Below are 15,409 nucleotides of genomic sequence, written 5' to 3'. Positions count from 1 at the left end.
AAGATAATTTCTCGCTTTTTTTTTTATATCATTCATAACGAGTTCTTCGTAAGATAATTTTTTTCTATTTTTCTTTCCATGTTCAATGTTTTGTTTTTCTTTTCAATGGGATATTTAAAAAATTTTGATAGATGTTATCGCGTTTAGATTTGTTTTTGGTATTTTTTTCACTTTGTCAATTTTTGAATTTTAATCGATCGTGACAATTGTAAAAAATGATACTCTTGATTGACTTATTTCACTTAGGTTAGTACGTAACGATTAATGTTCGATCAAAATTTTGTTCAGATTTCATTAAGAAATAATGAATTAAATTCAATTATTTTATATAAAAAGTAAAATTTATAAATAGATTTAAATTCATAAAAGTTCATTTATGTCGTCAGAAAATGCGCCTGTTTATTTTGGAATACGTACGGTACTGAGGACATTAACGAATCAGATGTTTTCGCGCTAATATACTCTGATACGTATGCGCAGTATTTCTGCGACGAATGAGTTGAATGGGTTTGTCGTTTATAGTTCGTAATAAAATTCAGCGAAGTAATAATTTGTGTATCGGAATAAAAGTGGCAAATATCCTATGTAATTGCACACGTTATCACTAACATGTTTTCTATATAAGATTACAACTTTGATATAATACTTGTTCTGATATTTTTAATATGACATAGCAAATTTAATGATCATGACTGTTTCATATTTATAAATAATCATTATTACAATTTAAAAAAAAATGGATTCAGTATATGGACATTATAATCAGAACGCTTCAGAAAAAATTAATATAAAGGAATATTTTTCAAGATATTCCAATATTATTAAGCCTTGTTATCTTGGTTGGTTGGCTTCAACAACCGATCAATCTATTCTTAAAATAATGAAAAATGATTTAGGAAATGAGGAAATGGATTTGTTGTCAGAATACTGCAGGTATTCTTTTTTTTTTGTATAGACTCATATATATCTATATATATATTGTATAATTATTTGGATAATAATACCTTTATATATTTTAAGCGAAGAAAATTTAACTATACCAGGAGAGATTCCTAGATTGAAAGAAAATCTACCAATAAAAAATAAAGACTTACGTAAAGTATCTATGATCACAGAAGATATTAATTTAGAAACGATTCGACAGTTGAAAAAGAGAAAAGAAACAAAGGATCAATATCATTTCAAATTTACTAGCGAATTATTTATTGTATGTTGATTGTTGTTACCTATATAGCTATAAGATAATTCTTATATCTATTTAATTATATTGAAATTAATATTTACAGAAGTATGGAAAGATCAACAAATACAATGAAAGCACGATTGATCTTGCTATACCGTACGAAGATATTTTCATTGATATTAGAATATATGAACCTTTTATGCATTCATCGAATCAAATGAAAAGTAACTACAGAAAGGCAAGACCTACCTTGAAATATGTGATAACAATGTTAGGGAAACAGACGCTTGCTGAATTGCGCGATAAAATAAAATGCTTATCCGATTTATCGATTCCAGTAGAAACCAGTGATAATCCTAATCAATCATTTCAACCATTGGCAAAAGTAAATTTTTCTCTTTTCAGTGTTTGAAATTTGTTCCTAATATAGTCTTTTTTTAGGATGTGTACAAGTCAGGCTTCTTTTATATAGAAGATACATTTTACAACGACTTTAGAGATCCAGCAAATATAGATTATAGCGAAGTAATAGTAGAATGGGCAAAGATAAAACAATTAGGACCATTTCATACTGATTCTATGGAAAAAGTTACAATAGATTCTCTTTCTGTAAGATTTGGTTATCCATGGGTATATCAGCATCAAGGCTTTTGTGAACATCTCATTATATTCAGTGATGCAAGGTATATTTTTTTATTTGAAAATCATATATATTATAAAATTTTTTCTTCTTAATTATTTTAATTCAAACTTAATTTTTATCTAGATTGGTACAACCTTATGACGAATTACATATATCTGCATATCCAAGAATACAAAGAATCAGACCCCAAAGAGCTAATTATTGCTTCATGTGCGGAATTCTGCCTGTTAGATGGATTACAACAGATCACGATAGAGTACCTCATAATCCTTGCTTTTTTTGTGAAAATTGTTTTAAGTCATATAATTACATTGGTGGTAAAAAGATTGGAAATTTTAAAGCATATCGCTATCCCTATGATTCTACCCTCATAGGAGAAGAGGAAGAGGAAGAGAAAGAGGAAGAGGGAGAAAAAGAAAAAGAAAAAGGAAAAAAAAAAGGAAAAGAGAAAGAGAAAGAAAAAGGAAAAGAAAAAGAGAAAGAAAAAGAAGATATATAGAAAAAGTAAATATTAATGTAATTCTAACAATTTCGAATATAAATATATTGAAAACGATGTATAAAAAATATACAAAAATAAAATTATTTTACTGATCGTTTTAATGATTGCAATTTTTTTAAATTTTCTTTTGCACTACGAGAATGTGGGTTGAACTCCAATGCTTTTTTATACATATATTCTGCTTCACTGACTTTATTCCAACGATGATACAATACACCTACAAAGATACACAATTTAGTAGATTTTATGGATATTAATACATAATATATACTATGAACTATAGTATTATTAGATATGTACAAGATAGAAAAAAAAATACCTAAATTTGTATAGAACATAGGATCTGTTGGATTCCTTAATATTGCTTGTTTAAAATACGTCTCTGCTTCTGAAAATCTACCTACTTTACCTAATATATTAGCAATGTTAAAATATATTGATGCATAATCAGGAATATATTTTAAAGCTTCATTCGCAATTTTCAGTGCTTGTTCTGACATACCTATGAATGCAATATAAATCATCAAATTAATTATAATTTATAATTAACTATATAAAAAAATTTAATTCCCATACCTAGATCATCTAACAATATTACCATATTTGTCCATGCTCTTCTATGAGTTACTTTTAATTTTGTTGCATTTGTCCAAGCTGTTAATGCTTTCTGATATTGTTTTTGTTCTAAATACTACAATAACAAATATTAGAAGTACTTACTTTAATAATAATTATTTTAATGTATATATGTAAATACAATTTCTTAAAGAATGATGTTCTTTTTACCAAAACACCTAAATTATAATAACAATCAGGATATTTGGGCTTTTGAGACAGTGCAGTTAAGTAACTCCTTTCAGATTCTTCATATCTTTTAAGTGCAGATAAAACTATACCATAATTCATCCATGCAGTTGCAAAATCTTTCCTATAATTGTTTAATATAGTTAATATGTAATTATGATAAAAAAAATTAATGTATTATTTTTAACAGTATACTTTAAAAAAAGGTCCCATAAAACCTTACTGTAATGTAACAGCTTGTTTAAATAGATTTTCAGCAGCATCATATTTTCCTTCATCCTTAAGTAAATTGGCAAGATTATTCATTGCTTGAGCATATTTTGGATTTAAGCTATATAAAAAAAAATCAATACATAATATAGTACTAAATTATTATTTTCATCAAATATGCTGCTCGAATAAAAAACTTACTGTAAGGCTTCTCTATATTCTAATTTTGCTAAATTAAGATTTCCTGCATCAGCTGCATTTTTTGCAATATTGTAATGAACTTTTGCATTAAGTGGGCAAACATTTAACGCAGATCTAAAAAGAGATTCTTCAGATCTCCATTGATCACTTCTAATCCACGAACGCATAAAAAAAATAAGACACAAAAACGTGTAAAATAATATTAGTAAATTTCTTAGAGATGTGCCTGTCAAAAGCTTTTGTAATCCAATAATTACTAAGAGACAATATCCTGCAGAAGGAATATATAATGTTCTCTCTGCTAATACAAAGCCAACAGTAAAAAAGATATTACTAGCAGGTAAAAAAGGTATAATTAGAAGTGCCAATCCTACAATTGTATATCTGCAACACATTATAATTTGATTACAGTATGATTTAATCTATTTAATCTAATAAAATCAAAAGTAAGATTTAAAAAAAATTGATACCTTAGAAATCTATCTCCATGAGTTGAAAAAATATGAATGACAATTGCACCCAAGAATATCCAAAAAAGAATAATAAAAAATATTCTTTTATCATATCCAGTAATTAAAGGTATACAACCCATTGACCAGTCAAAACATAACCACTCTGGACATATTAACAACCACATATTTATACTATAAATATAACTGTAATTGAGAATGCGAAGGAAACAATTATCCAAAAATGATGCAGGATTGTCTACAGGTTGAAACTTCGGCGTTGAAAATTCCATAACAGTAAATCTTAGTGATAACAATATTATTGCACTTAAACAAAGTACAAACATTCGGATAAAAAATGCACGATTTAATTTCATAGCTATTATTGAGTTTATATGAGAATTTTTACTCATTAGTAATTTCAATACATCATTTGGTAAGAATCCATTTATAATGACTAGATCATACACAGCACAAATTCCCTGTAATATATATAATCATAATAACAAAAAAAAAAGTAAAGATATAAAATCATTTCCATACTTACAATTGCAGTAATTCCAGTTTCTTTACAAAGCATTGCTATCAAAATACTTATGATACATCCAATTATATTACACCATTTGCCAATAGAATAATTTGCAATGATGCATTGATTATACATTATAAGTGATAGCCATGTAAATAATACACATAATAATTCTGCTCTACCTACAACTCCTGAAATCTTAATTTATAATTGCAATAAATATTATCTAAATTTAATGGTATATCTATTTCTATGAAATAACTTACTGCTTCTGTATGTACTGGATGTATTGCAAATAATACTGTGGCATAAAATGCTATATTTTGTTCTTTGTTATTTAAGAGAATATTGAACACATACAGAGTTAATAGACAAACAATTATATGCAAAATTATATTTACAATATGAAAATCTTGAGAATTTAAATAACCTCTGATCCAGTATTGCATTCTGTAAGAAATAAAAAAAATAACAAATTTGAGCATTCTATTAACATCAATACTTTTTATAGTGTTTAAAATTAATTGTTTACCGAAATGTTAAAATTGTAAGTGGACGATAAGATTTATGACTACCCTTGTGAGATAATTTTGTACCCCAAAAATCATTCTTAAATATTTCCCAAATTGGTGTTTTTTGAATATCATCATTATTAACTATAGCTTCTGCATCATCAAATACAAATGCACCATCGTAACTATTTGCATAACATAATGATAAAATAATTATTATTAAAAGAGCTATTGGTAATGGAACAGCTGAAATATTAAATAACAATATTTATTTAAAAAAAACAGCTATAAGATAGAAGAACATAATTCTTATTAAATGTACTATAATTACGATTACTTATAATAATTACTATTATTTTACCTGGAAACTCTGTATTAATTTTAATTGCCATATTAAGGATAATTGTATAAATTACATATTAAGAACATCTTATATATGTTTCAAGTAGTTAAAAACATGCAACTTCATTAAAATTAACAAATTGTTAATACTATAAGTAATAATACATTTATGTTACTATACATCTTTTTACCGGTATTACAACAATATATGTAATGTACTTAAAATTTATAAAAAAGAGAAACAAATCAACAAAACATACGTTGATACGCGTTATATTGCTATACCAAATTTTTTATATCGTTTTACTCGTCAGAGAGCGCTAGTAGTAAAAAAGAAAGAGAGGGAAGACATTACGGTTGATTCTAACCTGGTTGTAATACGTTTTTTCGCACGTGGTCGTGTAAGAGATTTGTCGAAATGATTGAAGTTAAAACTAAAAAGCGTAAAGTTTCCAAAAAAACGAAAAAGTCTTGGAGAAAACATGTAGATACGACAGATGTTGACAAATTTTTAGAGAATGAAAGATTAGAAGAGAGATTAGGAATACCATTTTCTGAACGATCAGATACAGACTTATTTACAATTGACAAGGATGTTGCATCAAAAGAAATTACGTTTAATGATAAAAAACAGCGTAGACTCGCTTTGAAGAATACAGAGCCAAAGTGCTTCAGTATATTAAAACCACATACTTTAGTTCCTGATCCAATTGTTAAGAGAAATCGTGTAAGAACGCGTGAAGAGCGTAAACATCCTATCTTACTTCGTAAAGAAATTCAAAGAAAATCAAAGGGTATCTTGAAATTGAAAGAAAAGTTGGCATTAAAGAATAAAGCTCTCGCAGATTTGAAAAGGGCTAATAGACCTAGAAGAGGTGATTTCAAAGAAGATATATGGGATAAAAAAAATACTTCTTTACCGGAAATTGATACAGAATGGATGACTTCTGATACTGTTAGACATACTCTTACACATATGGGTGTAAAAAAAAGAAAATTACCAACATCCTTACATAAAAAACCATCTGTCTTACCAGCTATAGAAGCTCCACATCCTGGTACATCATATAATCCATCTTATAATGATCATCAGGATTTATTAAATGAAATAGCAAAGAAAGAATTAGAATTAATGAAGGAAGAAGCTCATTTGAATAGAGTTACTACAAAAATGTTTAAGAAGGTAATTTATATGACTTTACAAATTTTGTAATCAATTTTTTTAAATACCTTCTTTTTACTCTTATTAGGTTTCACTTGACGAGAAAGATAAAAATACATTAAAGGAATTGACTGAGGGTTTATCAATAAAAAAAGATAAACTACAACAGTCTGATAATAATGATAATGATGACGACGACGGCGACGACGATGATACTAATATGGATCATAACATTACATCTATCAATCCACCAGTAAAAAATAAAAAGAAAACATTAGTAGCAAGACGTAAACAAAAAGAACAAAAAATATTAGCACATAAATTAGCACAAGCAAAATTAGAGAAAAGGAAAGTGTCAGATATATACAAATTAAAATTACTACAAAAACAAATAGATGCAAAAGAAAAGAAAGAAAAAGTTTTACAAGAAAAAAGACATGAACAAAAGAAATTAAAATCTGTAGAAACAAAGACATTGAGTAAAGTTAAATTTGAGCCTGTTGAACCTTCCTTTACATTGGCAGAAGAATTAACTGGTAATTTAAGAAATGTAACACGTATTGGTAATTTATTAAAAGATCGTTATAAATCATTGCAACAAAGGAATATTGTTGCACCAGCAAACATTGTTCTGTAAGTATTATATTTCTCATAACTATTTATATAGGATTAACAACATAGATTTTGATTTATATTGTCTTATTTAAATCAATAAAAATATATTAAATTGTTGTAGGAAACGAACCAAGGCTAAAGTGAAGAGATATATTAAATCAGATCATAAAATAGAGCAAAAGGAATGAAGGTAAGATGTATTTATATTTGAATATAAATAGTGATGATTATAAATGTATATATTAAAAATTAAAAATTAATTATTTTATATTAAACTTGTATAATATTTTATTATAACATATCATTAAATTCTCTCATATAAAAATAAATTCTTATATTCACATTATGATTATTGATATTATAAAAAAACGTTTAAACTTTATTATATATATATATAACTTTCTGAGCAGTGATCTCAATATAAATTTATTTTATCATGTATTTATATGATAATATATATTTTATATTAAATCTCTATTATTTTCAATCATTAAAATTCATCATTGTCAATTTCTGTTGCTTCAAATTCTTCAGGAATTGAATCCTCTACACTTGAATATTTAGATTCAATAAATTCTTTCTCTGATGGTTCCTCAAACACAGCTAAACTTTCATCTTCTATAAAATCTTTTTTTGGTTCTTTTTCCTATATTAGTTATTATTCGTGTATTAAAAAATCTATGAATATTTCTTATCTATAAAATAAATCTTACTAGTTGTTCTTCTATACTAAAAACTTCTGAGGTGATAGGTGGAAGTATTTCCTTTTCTATTATCTCAATTGGTTTTCTTAACTCAACAGGTGTCGGATCAAATCCAAGATCTCCATAAAAATACACATTACTTGACTGCGGTATAGATTCCATCCTTTGTATTTATATTTATTATGTTTAAAATGAATATTTTATGCAATGTAATAGTGACTGAATTATACACATACACACATATAATTATACATATCCATTCTAGTAAGTTAATTCATTGAAGTACTTACGATGTAATTGTAATATTTGACATATAGGCTTGACCTTCTGTGATAATATTTTGTAAATGTAGCAACAAACATTTTTTATCCATTTGTGCAAACTTAGAGTCACTATCTCTCATCTACACAAATATTACATTTTGTTGAAAATTATAATTAATTGTCCACATCGAATAATTCTATTTTCATTATCTTTCAATATTTTTTTAACTTATTATACCTGTAGTGCGCATATTACAGCATATTTGACATCATAAAGTGTTTCCCTACATTTTTTAATTTTACATTGTATCCTTTTCCGTATATAATTTGAGGTAGTAATTTCTATTCTCTCTCTGTACAACATTATTTCCAATTGTTTCATATGTGCCTCAGAAATATTCATTTGTTCTTCTACATGATCTTTATTAACCAAATCTTTCTGTAGATTTTGACTTAAAAGCTTGAAATTAATTAAATGTCTTTCTGTATCTGCATGCACCTCTTTTAAGGATTTTAAAAGATGATTTTGAATTTTAGAAATTTTTATATTATATCTGGTGCCTAAATAATTAAATTTATGTTTTTGAAGAAGCTCTTTCTTCATAGATCTAAAAAATAAATTAAGAACATTTATAAAAAAACAATAATAATACAAAATAATATCCTTACTTGGAGTTTGCAAATACTTCTTTTTCAGTAAGACTTTCATTCATAATTTCGGTTAAATAATTATTCAATATAATATTTTCTCTCATAAGTTTATGTATAGGTTCTTGTATACACTTAGAAACTTCCATTTGAAAAATTCCAGCTGAGTCAAGGAGACGATTATACATATCCTCTTTGAGCCTATATTAATATTAGTATCAATCTCTTAATTAGATAATAAATTCATATAACTGTGTAATCAATATATACTTTTCTCTATCAAATTTAAATTTCATTTGAATTTTTTGTATTTCTTGTTCTACTTTTTCTTCCTCCTGTTGCATAAAATTATTTTTATTTTCTAATTTTTCTTGAAGAACTGATTGTGACCTTCTATAGTCTTCCAACGCATTTATCTTTGCATCTAATAATGTATTCTAAAGTTCTATATATTGTTGCTTCAGTATTTGTATTTGTGTAAAGAAATATAAAAAATAGAAAAATATTGAAAATAATTACTTAATGGTTTAATTAATGATATTAATTCTAAACGTTTCCTTGCATATTGATCATTTAAAGAATTTATTTTGTCAATATGTGCAATTTTATTATTTACTATTGACTCCTCTAGAACATTTAGTGTATTCTTATTTTCTTCTAATTTTGATACTTCGTTAGATAAATATTGTGTCAATTCAGTAATTTCCTTTGCAGTTTCTGCATCTGTTGAAATTAGAAGTAACGTTGTCTCTTCGCAATTATTTATAAGTTCGTTATTTCGTTCTTGTAACCTAACAAATGTTCACATTTACATATCCTAACGTACAAATATCTATTTTAATATTACGATGAATTTACCTCTGAATTCTATTATTTATATCATTAATTTTTAAATCGTAGAAAGCTTTTTGCATATTAATAATTACAGGTCCTTCTACTTTTTCATTTTTATCATTTTTGAGATCAGGAGATTGCAATCGTTCTGGTAAATTTATATTGCCTTTATATTTTTCAAGATCAACCATTTTTACTATGATCGTATACTACTATTTACTAAAATTTTTTAATATAAATTTTTGTTCAAGTAATAAATATGATAAATTTAATTCCAATATTTAACTTTGGAAATAATTTATTATTTGTACAATATAAACAATATAATAATTAAGGTTGTTTACCACCTTTGGCTCATAGCATATATGACTTCAGCGATAGGTATGGACAAAAAATGAACTAAAAGTACAATTGAGAAACTACTATGTTTTTATGTGTAATAAACATAGTAATACATCTGACAAAAATAAAAATCTATATTCAAAATAATATTTCTCTGTACTACGAATACATTGTACATTGTATAAATAATTATTAAATCATCGATTCTATAAGATGATTAAATGTAGTAATATAGAAAGAGAGTATCTCGATGTATCATGCTCAGAGTACGAAACAAAATTGACGCATGCTTATTCTAGTGTTGTTTCTTGTTGAAATTAAACGATCGACGAAGGCTGAAAGAAAATTATTATATGTATAATGCGTCTTAAGAGCTATGCGATATTTTGCGGAATATAGTATTATTTAATTATTATTAGATCGTACTCCGACTGCTGAATAATTTAAAAATTTGTATAAATAATTATAAAATTATCGATACTATAAAATAATAAAATGTAGTTGCGCGAGAAGAGAGTATTTCGATGTGTACTCCTCGGAGTACGAAGAGAAACTGAACGTTGTAATTCGGAAGGTTAATCTATTGTTGTTTCTTGTTGACATTAAACGGTCGACGAAGGCTGAAAGAAAATTATTATATGTATAACGCGTCTTAAGAGCTATACGATATGTTGCGGAATATACTATTATTTAATTATTACTAGATCGTACTCCGACTGCTGAATAATTTAAAAATTTGTATAAATAATTATAAAATTATCCATACTATAAAATAATAAAATGTAGTTGCGCGAGAAGAGAGTATTTCGATGTGAACTCCTCGGAGTACGAAGAGAAACTGAACGTTGTTACTCGGAAGGTTAATCTATTGTTGTTTCTTGTTGACATTAAACGATCGACGAAGGCTGAAAGAAAATTATTATATGTATAACGCGTCTTAAGAGCTATGCGATATGTTGCGGAATATACTATTATTTAATTATTACTAGATCGTACTCCGACTGCTGAATAATTTAAAAATTTGTATAAATAATTATAAAATTATCGATACTATAAAATGATAAAATGTAGTTGCGCGAGAAGAGAGTATTTCGATGTGAACTCCTCGGAGTACGAAGAGAAACTGAACGTTGTAATACGGAAGGTTAATCTATTGTTGTTTCTTGTTGACATTAAACGATCGACGAAGGCTGAAAGAAAATTATTATATGTATAACGCGTCTTAAGAGCTATGCGATATTTTGCGGAATATACTATTATTTAATTATTACTAGATCGTACTCCGACTGCTGAATAATTTAAAAATTTGTATAAATAATTATAAAATTATCGATACTATAAAATGATAAAATGTAGTTGCGCGAGAAGAGAGTATTTCGATGTGAACTCCTCGGAGTACGAAGAGAAACTGAACGTTGTTACTCGGAAGGTTAATCTATTGTTGTTTCTTGTTGACATTAAACGGTCGACGAAGGCTGAAAGAAAATTATTATATGTATAACGCGTCTTAAGAGCTATGCGATATTTTGCGGAATATACTATTATTTAATTATTACTAGATCGTACTCCGACTGCTGAATAATTTAAAAATTTGTATAAATAATTATAAAATTATCCATACTATAAAATGATAAAATGTAGTTGCGCGAGAAGAGAGTATTTCGATGTGAACTCCTCGGAGTACGAAGAGAAACTGAACGTTGTTACTCGGAAGGTTAATCTATTGTTGTTTCTTGTTGACATTAAACGATCGACGAAGGCTGAAAGAAAATTATTATATGTATAACGCGTCTTAAGAGCTATGCGATATTTTGCGGAATATACTATTATTTAATTATTACTAGATCGTACTCCGACTGCTGAATAATTTAAAAATTTGTATAAATAATTATAAAATTATCGATACTATAAAATGATAAAATGTAGTTGCGCGAGAAGAGAGTATTTCGATGTGAACTCCTCGGAGTACGAAGAGAAACTGAACGTTGTTACTCGGAAGGTTAATCTATTGTTGTTTCTTGTTGACATTAAACGGTCGACGAAGGCTGAAAGAAAATTATTATATGTATAACGCGTCTTAAGAGCTATGCGATATTTTGCGGAATATACTATTATTTAATTATTACTAGATCGTACTCCGACTGCTGAATAATTTAAAAATTTGTATAAATAATTATAAAATTATCGATACTATAAAATGATAAAATGTAGTTGCGCGAGAAGAGAGTATTTCGATGTGAACTCCTCGGAGTACGAAGAGAAACTGAACGTTGTTACTCGGAAGGTTAATCTATTGTTGTTTCTTGTTGACATTAAACGGTCGACGAAGGCTGAAAGAAAATTATTATATGTATAACGCGTCTTAAGAGCTATGCGATATTTTGCGGAATATACTATTATTTAATTATTACTAGATCGTACTCCGACTGCTGAATAATTTAAAAATTTGTATAAATAATTATAAAATTATCCATACTATAAAATAATAAAATGTAGTTGCGCGAGAAGAGAGTATTTCGATGTGAACTCCTCGGAGTACGAAGAGAAACTGAACGTTGTTACTCGGAAGGTTAATCTATTGTTGTTTCTTGTTGACATTAAACGGTCGACGAAGGCTGAAAGAAAATTATTATATGTATAACGCGTCTTAAGAGCTATGCGATATTTTGCGGAATATACTATTATTTAATTATTACTAGATCGTACTCCGACTGCTGAATAATTTAAAAATTTGTATAAATAATTATAAAATTATCGATACTATAAAATGATAAAATGTAGTTGCGCGAGAAGAGAGTATTTCGATGTGTACTCCCCGGAGTACGAAGAGAAACTGAACGTTGTTACTCGGAAGGTTAATCTATTGTTGTTTCTTGTTGACATTAAACGGTCGACGAAGATTGAAAGAAAGTTATAGTATATATAACGCGTTTTAACATGTATGTGATGTTAAATATTGAAATAAATAAAATAGTTTTTAATATAATTTTATATTATTAAATATATATATATGTATATGTATATGTACACATAATACACATAATCTATAGATTTTTAATATAGATAGTATTTTATTAAATATATACATATATATATATATATACACATATATACATCCACACATATCTACCTTATTTAATTTTTAGTAGATTCTGCAGTCCACATTAATAAACTATAGCCATTTGCGGCTATAAAACAATTTTTAGTTGGATGAACATTTATAGATAAAGTAGGGTATTTCGATGGTCTGTATCCAGAAAGTTTTGCAACAACTGTTTGTGTTGCCAAATCCCACACCCATAATTTACCATCTTCAGAGCCCGAAAGAATTTGTGTGTCTTGAGAATCTACACTTGATTCTAAGCACAGATCTTTAGCTGTATGTCCAGTAAATTTACCAAGTAATTCTCCAGTATCTTTGTCAATCAAACGTACTACATCACTTGCACAACTAACCACGATACATTGTCCATCCCTTGTAAAACTAGCACATGTCACTGCATCTAAGAAATTATTTTATTTCATTTGTTATTTCATATATATATATAAAACAGTAATTGTTTATTATTCAATATTTTAAATACCTTTCATGTAATCCGAATACATTTGACCAACACGAATATCATATCTTCGTATTTTCCCATCGAACGATGCTGATAAAATTTCATGATCAGAAGTTCTAACACTAGAAATTGAATCTTTGGCCTCATTCAAACATTGCACAGGTTCTATTGATTTAGATCGTACATCCCAACACATAACAGCATTATCTCGAGATCCAGAAACAACCATTGATGATTCTTCATTAAATCTAACATTGTAATAAAAGGTTTTATTCATACATTACAATAACATTTATAAACAAAGAATAAGATAACATTTTATTCTACCTTACAGTTGTTACAGGACCTGCATGCCCTCTTAACCGCCGAACAGGAGTTCCAGTACTTACATCCCATAAAATTAAAGATTTATCTAAACCACAAGATATTATTTGACTGCTATCGCAAGATGCACAAGCATCCATTACTTCGTCTCCATGTCCTCCATAGACTTTTAAATTTGTAGCTTTGTAAGGATTCCATAATTTTATCTTTCTATCTGATCCACATGTCAAACAGTATTCTCCATCAACTATAAATTACTTTTATGTTATTATATGAAAAACTTTTGAATCATAGTAGATTTATATCATCTACGTATAAAAAAATTTTTTCGAACTATTAATAATACAAATACATACCACTGAATCGAACTGATCGTACTGCACCTTGTTTACAATCTATTTCTCGTTCGAACTTATATTTTATTTCTGTGGCACTCATGTCGTAAAAAAATTAAATATTTTCAAATTAATAAGTACATTTCCTTATTTTAATTATTATATTTAGACCATTCTAACGAATAATATTTTCGATATACTATATACAATTTCTTCTAAACATTTTATACAAAATAGGTTATACCGGCTAAAAAATCATATGAATTATTTGCATCGTTTTGATTCGTTCCATTTGATTAATTATGTAGTCACGTGACATAGGTAATAATTTGTATTTTACATTTTCATATTTAATATTTCGTAAAAATATTTGTTTTATTTTTCATTTATAAAACTTGTGATCTATTAAAAAACATAACGTTATTTTATTTTTTATTTTTTTGTTTCATGTAGTAATTACTTCATGCGAAATTACGTAAAGGCTTTTCATAGGTTGAACTGTTCAGGTGATCCAAAATGTACCAATGAGAGAACGTTATTATGAGAAATATGATCATCGAATGGCGGGACAATCCGTCGAAAAATAAAATAGTGTAGTAACATTCTAGACACGTTTCACAACAACTTAAAAACAATAAAAATAACATAAAGATATCTATTCGTCGAAACTGATCAATGCGTTCAGTTATAAAGAAAAGCGGATTCATTATCATACGATAATTTAATCATTATTTCTTCAAAAAAGTAATTGGAAATTTCGCGAGTCGAGTGATCTACCCGGTTCAGAATTTTCCGAGGAGTATTGTTACATGCATACATAAGTATTAAGATAATTCGATATTTTGCAAATTCTCATTTTGAAACAGATTCTTTGAGAAAGAAATATTTTCGACGATTTAAGAAGGACTCTAAATCGTGATTCGTTATAGAGATTTCAACGAGGGATAGAAAGAATAAGAAGAGGGTTTATAGAATGTGAGATAAAGAGAAAGAAAGTCAATGAGAGCAATAGAAAGAGAGAAAGAGAGAGAGAGAGAGAGAGAGAGAGAGAGAGAGAAAGTGAGAATGTATGTGTTGTGTGTTGTGTGAGAGAGAAAGAGAGAGGAAGGGTGAGCTGCGTGCGCAGGTGGCGCGATGTTGATGCGTCAGAATCTGTGCTCTTCATTGTCATCGTCATCGTTTGCCGGGCTATGCCAAGGATAAAAAGAGAAGGAACGTAAGCTCGTTCGTAAGAGTGAGAGAGA

At 27.5% G+C, this 15,409-nt stretch overlaps 5 protein-coding genes across 11 annotated transcripts; 2 read left to right on the top strand and 3 right to left on the bottom strand.

Moving 5' to 3' along the window:
* The first annotated feature begins 351 nt into the window (after positions 1-351).
* Positions 352-2,429, top strand: LOC127064517 (snRNA-activating protein complex subunit 3). 2 transcript variants are annotated; one of them, XM_050995684.1, is made up of 5 exons: positions 352-933; positions 1,021-1,207; positions 1,287-1,421; positions 1,625-1,866; positions 1,950-2,429. In XM_050995684.1, the coding sequence occupies exons 1-5, from the start codon at positions 737-739 to the stop codon at positions 2,323-2,325; spliced, it is 1,137 nt and encodes a 378-aa protein (XP_050851641.1). In that variant the 5' UTR covers positions 352-736; the 3' UTR covers positions 2,326-2,429. The 2 variants fall into 2 exon arrangements, with proteins under 2 accessions (XP_050851641.1, XP_050851640.1); XM_050995683.1 differs by having other exon boundaries at positions 362-933; positions 1,287-1,568.
* On the bottom strand, positions 2,344-5,629 carry LOC127064503 (protein O-mannosyl-transferase TMTC4-like). 2 transcript variants are annotated; one of them, XM_050995660.1, is made up of 11 exons: positions 5,395-5,629; positions 5,054-5,279; positions 4,788-4,971; positions 4,540-4,719; positions 4,014-4,474; positions 3,544-3,927; positions 3,356-3,463; positions 3,115-3,256; positions 2,905-3,019; positions 2,648-2,830; positions 2,344-2,545 (listed from the first exon to the last, which is right to left on the bottom strand). In XM_050995660.1, the coding sequence occupies exons 1-11, from the start codon at positions 5,423-5,425 to the stop codon at positions 2,409-2,411; spliced, it is 2,151 nt and encodes a 716-aa protein (XP_050851617.1). In that variant the 5' UTR covers positions 5,426-5,629; the 3' UTR covers positions 2,344-2,408. The 2 variants fall into 2 exon arrangements, with proteins under 2 accessions (XP_050851617.1, XP_050851618.1); XM_050995661.1 differs by having other exon boundaries at positions 5,054-5,218.
* Positions 5,630-5,701: 72 nt separating this feature from the next.
* Positions 5,702-8,095, top strand: LOC127064515 (ribosome biogenesis protein NOP53). Its single transcript, XM_050995680.1, has 4 exons — positions 5,702-6,558; positions 6,626-7,170; positions 7,274-7,342; positions 7,955-8,095. The coding sequence occupies exons 1-3, from the start codon at positions 5,794-5,796 to the stop codon at positions 7,338-7,340; spliced, it is 1,377 nt and encodes a 458-aa protein (XP_050851637.1). The 5' UTR covers positions 5,702-5,793; the 3' UTR covers positions 7,341-7,342; positions 7,955-8,095.
* Positions 7,428-9,792, bottom strand: LOC127064519 (uncharacterized). 3 transcript variants are annotated; one of them, XM_050995687.1, is made up of 6 exons: positions 9,626-9,792; positions 8,789-8,968; positions 8,358-8,727; positions 8,147-8,259; positions 7,866-8,019; positions 7,428-7,798 (listed from the first exon to the last, which is right to left on the bottom strand). In XM_050995687.1, exons 1-6 carry the CDS (start codon positions 9,790-9,792, stop codon positions 7,643-7,645), a joined length of 1,140 nt encoding a protein of 379 aa, XP_050851644.1. In that variant the 3' UTR covers positions 7,428-7,642. The 3 variants fall into 3 exon arrangements, with proteins under 3 accessions (XP_050851644.1, XP_050851646.1, XP_050851645.1); XM_050995689.1 differs by lacking the exon at positions 9,626-9,792 and adding an exon at positions 9,287-9,416; XM_050995688.1 differs by lacking the exon at positions 9,626-9,792 and adding an exon at positions 9,038-9,170.
* Positions 9,793-10,011: 219 nt separating this feature from the next.
* On the bottom strand, positions 10,012-14,799 carry LOC127064525 (WD repeat domain-containing protein 83). Of its 3 annotated transcripts, none has more exons than XM_050995698.1 (5): positions 14,187-14,799; positions 13,834-14,077; positions 13,528-13,754; positions 13,074-13,446; positions 10,012-11,418 (listed from the first exon to the last, which is right to left on the bottom strand). In XM_050995698.1, the coding sequence occupies exons 1-4, from the start codon at positions 14,266-14,268 to the stop codon at positions 13,079-13,081; spliced, it is 921 nt and encodes a 306-aa protein (XP_050851655.1). In that variant the 5' UTR covers positions 14,269-14,799; the 3' UTR covers positions 10,012-11,418; positions 13,074-13,078. The 3 variants fall into 3 exon arrangements, with proteins under 3 accessions (XP_050851655.1, XP_050851656.1, XP_050851657.1); XM_050995699.1 differs by having other exon boundaries at positions 10,012-11,133; XM_050995700.1 differs by having other exon boundaries at positions 10,012-10,848.
* Positions 14,800-15,409: the final 610 nt, after the last annotated feature.

Source organism: Vespula vulgaris, chromosome 6 (assembly GCF_905475345.1).
Source record: "Vespula vulgaris chromosome 6, iyVesVulg1.1, whole genome shotgun sequence".
Lineage (NCBI taxonomy): Eukaryota > Metazoa > Arthropoda > Insecta > Hymenoptera > Vespidae > Vespula > Vespula vulgaris.
This window is presented reverse-complemented; position numbering and strand designations above follow the sequence as displayed.

Coding starts and splice junctions, on each gene's coding strand:
- LOC127064517 (XM_050995683.1), top strand. CDS start 737: ATGGATTCAGTATATGGACATTATAATCAGAACGCTTCAGAAAAAATT. Junction 934..1,020: donor TTGTTGTCAGAATACTGCAG/GTATTCTTTTTT, acceptor ATATATTTTAAG/CGAAGAAAATTTAACTATAC. Junction 1,208..1,286: donor TTACTAGCGAATTATTTATT/GTATGTTGATTG, acceptor TAATATTTACAG/AAGTATGGAAAGATCAACAA.
- LOC127064515 (XM_050995680.1), top strand. CDS start 5,794: ATGATTGAAGTTAAAACTAAAAAGCGTAAAGTTTCCAAAAAAACGAAA. Junction 6,559..6,625: donor CTACAAAAATGTTTAAGAAG/GTAATTTATATG, acceptor TACTCTTATTAG/GTTTCACTTGACGAGAAAGA. Junction 7,171..7,273: donor GCACCAGCAAACATTGTTCT/GTAAGTATTATA, acceptor AAATTGTTGTAG/GAAACGAACCAAGGCTAAAG.
- LOC127064503 (XM_050995660.1), bottom strand. CDS start 5,425: ATGGCAATTAAAATTAATACAGAGTTTCCAG. Junction 4,475..4,539: donor AAACTGGAATTACTGCAATT/GTAAGTATGGAA, acceptor TATATATTACAG/GGAATTTGTGCTGTGTATGA. Junction 3,928..4,013: donor CATGGAGATAGATTTCTAAG/GTATCAATTTTT, acceptor AATGTGTTGCAG/ATATACAATTGTAGGATTGG.
- LOC127064525 (XM_050995698.1), bottom strand. CDS start 14,268: ATGAGTGCCACAGAAATAAAATATAAGTTCGAACGAGAAATAGATTGT. Junction 14,078..14,186: donor ACGATCAGTTCGATTCAGTG/GTATGTATTTGT, acceptor AGTAATTTATAG/TTGATGGAGAATACTGTTTG. Junction 13,447..13,527: donor GTATTCGGATTACATGAAAG/GTATTTAAAATA, acceptor ATAATTTCTTAG/ATGCAGTGACATGTGCTAGT.
- LOC127064519 (XM_050995687.1), bottom strand. CDS start 9,792: ATGGTTGATCTTGAAAAATATAAAGGCAATATAAATTTACCAGAACGA. Junction 8,969..9,625: donor ATAAATAATAGAATTCAGAG/GTAAATTCATCG, acceptor ATATTAATATAG/GCTCAAAGAGGATATGTATA. Junction 7,799..7,865: donor TTAGTATAGAAGAACAACTA/GTAAGATTTATT, acceptor TAACTAATATAG/GAAAAAGAACCAAAAAAAGA.